This window comes from Oratosquilla oratoria, chromosome 25 (genome assembly GCF_046742065.1).
Source record: "Oratosquilla oratoria isolate Oo_2021 chromosome 25, ASM4674206v1, whole genome shotgun sequence".
Classification (NCBI taxonomy): domain Eukaryota; kingdom Metazoa; phylum Arthropoda; class Malacostraca; order Stomatopoda; family Squillidae; genus Oratosquilla; species Oratosquilla oratoria.
In genome coordinates this window covers 28,266,226-28,273,725 of record NC_134801.1, presented here as the reverse complement: position 1 = coordinate 28,273,725, position 7,500 = coordinate 28,266,226, and the positions used below count along the sequence as shown (strand labels likewise).

Genomic DNA, 7,500 nt, shown 5'->3' with positions numbered 1-7,500 from the left:
AACTTTCTTTCTTTCCATTCCCACATTCTACTTTTCCCCATGTTCCTCACTGACTGTAGTAGTGTCGCGGTAGACCAGAACTAGACCATATTCCGGTATGTCGTGATGAACTAGAGTAAGCAAACCGACCTTACTTGGGGATTCTTGAGAAGATAACTGACTAGGTCAGAGGCTACAGATGTATCCTTGAGAAACAAGGAGTCAGGTCAAGACATCAAGTCGAAGAACTTATCAGATGGAATGGTTAGCAGAACTCCTATAAATCGATCTGAAAGAAAAAGTACATACGTGGATTAAGTAACGTGGGACTTGGTACATTGTTGTGTTCGTTGGTCAATGGTCCTCCCAGGTTTCTGGATTTTTTTTTTTTTTTTTTGGGGGGGGGGTCGCCAAGTGCTCTTCTCGAAGTTCAAATAGACGAAAGACCTTCCAACAAGTATCGGTTCCTGAGTCCTCGTGCTTGGGCCCAGACAATCTAGAGTTTAGAAATACTGTAAACCTGTTTCGAATACATTTCCATATGCTGGACCTTTACATCTAATTCCACTCCTTCTATTTCCATCTCCAGTTCCGCTTCCACCTTCTTCGTTCCTACGTTCACATTCTCGTTTTCCTTCTTTATTTTCACCTCCTCCTACTTTCCCACTCTTTTTCCCCTTCCTCTTTTTTCTTCTCCTTTTCCTCTTTCTTTTCCACCTTCCCATTTTTTCTGATTCTCTTCTCCCCTTCTTTCTCTCCCTCCTCTCCTCCTCTTCTCCTCCACTTCCTCCTCCTTCTCCTCCTCCTCCACTATTTCCCTCCCACTGTCAATTTCATTTTCTTTCCCCCTTCAATAACCTGCCATCCTCTCTTACCCTCTCCTTCAATCTCCTCCTCCCCTCCTCCCTACTTTCATTCTGCTCCCCTCTCCTTCGCCCTCCCCCTCTCACTCTCTCCTTTTCTTTCTCCCATTTCTCCTCTCTCCGCCTTCCTCCTTTTACCTCCTCATAGCATTCTTTATAATATTTTTTCCATTTCGAACGCGCATTCTGTCCCGGGTTGTATAAGAGCCAGAGGACCGCATTTGTCCTTGATATATTATAAAGTCTGAGAACCACCATGAAGGCATTCTCGCACTCCGAGAACCAAAATATCCAGAAGCCCTTTCGATAAACACCAAGAAAGCTTTCGGGGTCTAAAAACCACCAAAAGGTCTTCAAGCTCTGAGAGCTGCAATACTCGGAAGTCATTTCGAGAACCAGTAAGAAAACCTTCAAGTTCCAAGAACCACCAAAAAACATTCGAGCATTGAGACCTACAATACTTGTATGCCCTTCAAGTTCAAACGACCACCAAAAAGGTATTTGATCTATGGGAAAAACAATACTCGAGAGCCCTTTCGAGAACCACCAAAAAGGCCTTAAAATTCCAAGAACCACCAAAAAGACATTCGAGCTCAGAGAACCACAATACCCAGAAGCCCTTTCGAGAACCACCAAAAAAGCCTTAAAGTTCCAAGAACCACCAAAAAGACATTCGAGCTCAGAGAACCACAATACCCAGAAGCCCTTTCAAGAACCACCAAGAAGGCTCCGAATGTCATGAGGAGCTCCATGATGTACTTCTGGCCCAGATTTGGCACCTCGTGCCAAATAGGGAAGAATTCTCGCTGGCCGAGCGAGTTAAAGCGTCGCGAGCGAGATGGATCTAGGACATGGTTTATTAAATTCCAGGCTACAAAATCCTGTGTAAGGGGTATCGTGCTAGTCTTCTGATGGGGTTAGTTCGCGACCTGGAACTGAATCAGAAATAGGGGAACGTTTAAGTAAATTCATCTGTTTCCAATTACTTTTCATTCGGCTACAAAAAATAAGTATATAAAAAACAATAGATAAATAAGTAAATAAATATACATTTTTGTTTAACACGTCTCGGATTGATATTGTTGTCTTCAGCTTAAAACCTGAAACTGTTTTTAAAGAATATAAGAACATAAGAATAAAGGAGACTGCAAGAGACCATAAGGCTTACACTAGGCAGCTCCGTATCCATCACCACCTGTCATCCCCATCCATAAAGTTGTCTAATCGTTTTTTAAAACAACTAATAGTTTCAGCGCTTACTACATGGTTACTAAGTTTATTCCATTCATCGACCACCCTATTAGTAAACCAATTCTTGCCTATTTCCTTCTTAAATCTAAATTTGTCCAGTTTATACCCATTACTGCGAGTCATGCCCTGCTGTTTTATTATGATGACCTTGTTTGCTTCACCCTTGTTATAGCCTTTGATCCACTTGAACACTTCTATTAGATCACCCCGCACTCTGCGTATTTCCAGAGAGTGTAAGTTTAGGTGCCTAAGCCTCTCTTCGTAAGGCAAATTTCCGAGTTCATGTATCATTTTGGTCATTCTTCTCTGTACTGATTCTAGTGAATTTATGTCCATTTTGTAGGACGGAGACCAAAACTGTACCGCATAGTCAAGGATGGGTCTAACTATCGCTAGATAGAGTTTAATAATTACCTCTGCACTTCTATTCGTTACCGTCCTAACAATGAAGCCTAATGCGCTGTTAGCTTTATTTCTGGCGCTAATGCACTGCTTCCTGGTTTTAAGGTCCGGACTCACCAGAACTCCTAAGTCCCTCTCGCACTCAGATTTTTCTAAAAACGTGTTATCTAAGTTATATCTATTTCCGGGGCTGTGTAGCCCTACGTTTAACACGCTACACTTAGAGATATTGAAGTTCATTTGTCATTTCACCGACCATGTTAACAATTTATTAAGATCAACCTGCAGAATCTGGGCGTCGTCTCCTGACCTAATTAGGCGTCCTATTTTAGTGTCGTCTGCATACTTACTAATATCACTATTTATCCCATCGTCTGAGTCGTTTATGTACATAATGAACGATAAGGGACCCAAAACCGAGCCCTGGGGGACCCCGCTAGTAACATTGCCCCACCTAGATTTTATTCCATTTATGGTGACCCGCTGTTTTCTGTTACTAATCCAAGCTCTAATTCATTCTAACACTTTTCCTCCTATTCCATGGGCTTTGATTTTATTTAGTAGTCCCTGGTGTGGCACCTTGTCGAACGCTTTGCTAAAGTCAAGGTAAATAACATCATAATTTTCATTGTTATCTGACGCCTTATATACCTTAGTGTAAAAGGATAGAAGATTAGTCACACATGACTTGCCCTTGGAGAAACCATGCCATGAATCACGAATTAAATTATGCCCTTCGATGTGTTCTCTGAGTCTATTTACTATTATTGATTCAAGCATTTTTCCTATAACCGATGTCAAACTGATTGGCCTGTAGTTGCATATAGACGATCTATCTCCCTTCTTAAAAACAGGAATAACGTTTGCCTGCCTCCAAGCAGTTGGAACAAAACCAGTATCTATCGATTTATTGAATATTTCAGTTAATTGGTCACAGATTTCAAATTTACACTCATTAAGCATTTTTGGACAAATTTCGTCTGGACCCGGAGAAAAGTGGAAGGTGAGCCAGCTGTTGTTTGCGGACGACACTGCGCTTGTGGCAGGATCAAAAGAGGGATTGAGGAAGTTGGTGGCAGAGTTTGGGAGAGTATGTGATAGAAGAAAGCTAAAGATAAATGTGGGTAAAAGTAAGGTGATGAGATGTACAAGGGGTGAAAGTGGGGGTAGACTGGAGGTGAGCATTAAGGGAGAGCGACTGGAGGAAGTGGATAGTTTTAGATACTTGGGTGCAAATGTGGCAGGAAAAGGTGGAGTGAAGGTGGAGGTAGAATGTAGATTGAGAGAAGCGAGTAAATGCCTTGGTGGATTAAAGAGTGTAATGAGGAATAGACATTTGGGAATGGATGCTAAGAGGAGACTGTATGAAGGAGTGATTGTGCCAACAGCAATGTATGGGGCGGAAACATGGAACATAAGAGAAGAAGAGAGAAGGAGTTTGAATGTGTTTGAGATGAGGTGTCTGAGAAGTATGATGTGGGTTACTAGGCTAGATAGGAGTGAGAAATGAGGAGGTGAGGAGGAGAACAGGGGTGGAAAAGGATTTGGGAGATAGGGTTGATGAAAGAATATTAGGATGGTTTGGACACATGGAAAGAATGAGTGAAGAAAGACTAGTAAAAGAGGTATGGAAGGCAGATGTGGAGGAAGTGAACATGAGGGGACGTCCTAGGATAAGGTGGATGGATGGGGTAAAGGGGGCTTTGGGGAAGAGGGAAATATCTGTTGAGGAAGGACGGGAGAGGACAGAAGACAGGGGTGAATGAAAAATGGTTGTATATGGATGATGTTGTGATTGCATGAGGTGGAATGGGCGGGGGGATGGGTGTGTGTGTGTGAGGTAGTATGTGTGAGCAAAATTTGACGCAGCCCGAAGGAATTTCTCCCCGTCCTCTCCTTTTATGCAATGGCGGGACGGAGAGGGGGGGTCGCCGATTTAATGACGCGGCCTTGCTGTGGATGTGCTGTGTCTTGCGACACTGCTTCTGAGCCAGGGCAGTGGACAAGGTGCAGGGATGACCCGTCATTCAGGAGGTGCTCAGATAAGGTGCTCAGATAAGAGGGAGGGTGGAGGGGTGTGGAGTGTATTCAGGGATGGAATGGGTGGAAATGATTTTATGCCTTTCCCTTTGTGGCTACCTCCCTTGTAAGGGGGAAAAAGCCTTGGTATATGTATATGTATGGAAGTCTGTCAATCTGCTTGACTACTTCTTCTTTACTAATGCTGATATTAGATAGACTACTTTCTTCATCCCGTCTGAAAATCGGATAGCAGTCAGGTACTTTATCTAACCTCTCATTAGTAAACACTGATAGAAAATAATTGTTAAACTCCTCACTCATTTTTTCCTCCGATTCTATCATGACATTTTCATCGTTTTTAATTGATCCTATTCTTTCTTTATTTTTTGTTCTATAGAGGTGAAAGAAACCCTTTGGGTTGGATTTTGCTTGACTGGCAACCTTGATTTCATAATTACGTTTCGCTGAACGTGTATTCCTTTTAACCAGCTTTGCCATTTCGTTATATCTTGATCTAAGGTGTGATTCCCCGTTTTTTATTTTTACGTAAAGTCCTCTTTTCATTCCGATCTCATGTTTCAATCTGTCCGTCATCCATTTGGGAGTATTACTATTTTTCCGTATTGGCTTTAGGGGGATAAATGTGTTTTGTGCATTAATAATTAGATCAGTTAGATTGCTATACATTTCTTTTAAATCGCTGACCTGACTGTTGGGCCCTCGCCCCCAAATGACCTGACCTAAGGTATGCATATTACCCTCCGTGACCCAGACCTCACTCCCAGCCCCGCTCCGAGAACCAAGAATGTTCCAAACGTCCGTATGACATTTCGTATTCAATTTCAAATAGGTTTTTATGTTGTCAGAGTTTGCTTTCCTGAAGTCTGGTACTTGAACGTTATTCGTACTTTTTTATTTTTCCCAAATAACATTAAATCTTATTTCTTGATGATCGCTAGAGCCTAGACTATCTCCCACTATTACGCTGCTAATTTGGTGCTCATTATTTGTTAAAATTAAGTCCTAAAGAAAGTTGGTTTCATCTTCACGTTCGTAATTTTATGCATAATTTCACGCATACAATCAAACTAACATACCAGCTCGACCGAAAAGTAACTTCTTTACGTGGTTAACTAATCTATTTGGTGTGGACAACAAAAAAACCTATTCTATATTTCTTTAGGGGTAAACCAGATCCGGTTGTCAGTCCATGCTGTAGAGGTGCTCCATCTTATTCCATTTCCTTTGTCCCGAGTCGTGTGCTGGATTCAGGGATGACCTTTCATCCACCAGGTTCCGAGAACATAAGAATGAAGGAGACTGCAAGAAACCATAAGGCCTACACTAGGCAGTTTCATGTCCCTTTTTACTTGTCATCCCTATCATTAAAACTATTGAGTCTTCTCAACCAATTGTTTCAGTGCTTACTACATGGTTACTAAATATAATACATTCGTTAACCACTCTTTTGATAAACCAGTTTTTATCTATTTCCTTCTTAGACCTAAATTTGTCCAATTTAAACCCATTATGGGTTTAGGGTGGGTGTTTGGTGGGTACAAGGTAGTAGGACCTGATTCGTCCATCCCATTTGATAAGGTGGAAGATGCCATTTGGTATTTGTATGTACAAATACCAAAGTACCTTATTCAGGTGAGCAGCGGAAGGATCTATGGGAGGGATTGAACAACATTGATCGCCGCTGTAGGGGAACAATTATTCTTCGTCTAGAAATTGTTCTAGGTTCTAAGTTTACCTATCTTAATCTAATACCTCCAAAATAATTTTAATTTTCTTTTATATCCTGGAGGACAAGTATATCGCCTATTTAGTACCTCCAAAAACAAAATTAACCTTATTTTTATTTCAGGGGGGCGATGGTTCTATTTATATTTAAACTCCCCGCCCAAAATTAATTTTCTTATTTTATTTATTTATTGAATTATTTATCTTATTTTTTCAGGAGGCCGAGAAGTTAAAATCGGTGAATACGACGGTTTTGACAACGTCCTACATTTGGACAAGGGCCATCCGATCTATTGGCCAGGTGGTAATCCACCGCTGGACAGAACCGTCAAACTGATCGAGAAGGCGCATGTCAACATTCGCATCTATGCCGTTCTTGTCGCCATCGCCTCGCTCGGCATTGTCATGGCGGCCATTTTCCTTGCTATCAACATCAGATACAGGAATCAACGGTAAGTACATACATAATAACTATGTAACAAAGTCAATGGAAAGATTAATGAGTAAATAGGTAAGTATAAGTAAGTAGTATATAATGTTTATGGGTATTTCATTGCTGAGGTTATGGAGAAAAGCAGGTTTCATGGTATTTGTTGTAGCTGGGCAGAAATCGTTCGTAAATGAAATTGCATTAGCGCACGCGGCGCTAATGCACAAAACCAAACACGCACACACACACACACACACACACACACACACACACACACACACACACACACACACACACACACACACACACACACACACACACACACACACACACACACACACACACACACACACACACACACACACACACACACACACACACACACACAAGCACACACGCGCGCGAATTATACGAGAATCCGGAATATTTCTATTTAGTGATTCACGGGAAATTAATTTGAGCAAACATGCATGAACGAAAACAAACTGAATGTATGTATGCATACACAGTCACTCAAAAGTGTTCTGTCTCCCTCCCTGCCCCCCCTCTCTCTCTCTCTCTCTCTCTCTCTCTCTCTCTCTCTCTCTCTCTCTCTCTCTCTCTCTCTCTCTCTCTCTCTCTCTCTCTCTCTCTCTCTCTCTCTCTCTCTCTCTCTCTCTCTCTCTCTCTCTCTCTCTTCCTCTCTTTGTCTCTGTCTGTTTGTCTGTCTTTCTCTTTCTTCCTCTCTCAGCCTCATCCACTTTGTTTTCTCTCTCTTATTCTTATCATACAATTCCCAGTTGATTCAATGAAATTAATCTGTGACGA

The 7,500-nt window shown here is 41.7% G+C and overlaps 1 protein-coding gene across 1 annotated transcript in view; it reads left to right on the top strand.

Moving 5' to 3' along the window:
* LOC143039057 (uncharacterized) overlaps positions 1-7,500 on the top strand; it is a 1,266,799-nt gene that overhangs the window by 942,524 nt on the left and 316,775 nt on the right. Inside the window, exon 10 of the mRNA XM_076208909.1 lies at positions 6,481-6,715. Within this exon, the coding sequence (XP_076065024.1) occupies positions 6,481-6,715 (235 nt within the window). The remainder of the gene's footprint in view (positions 1-6,480; positions 6,716-7,500) is intronic.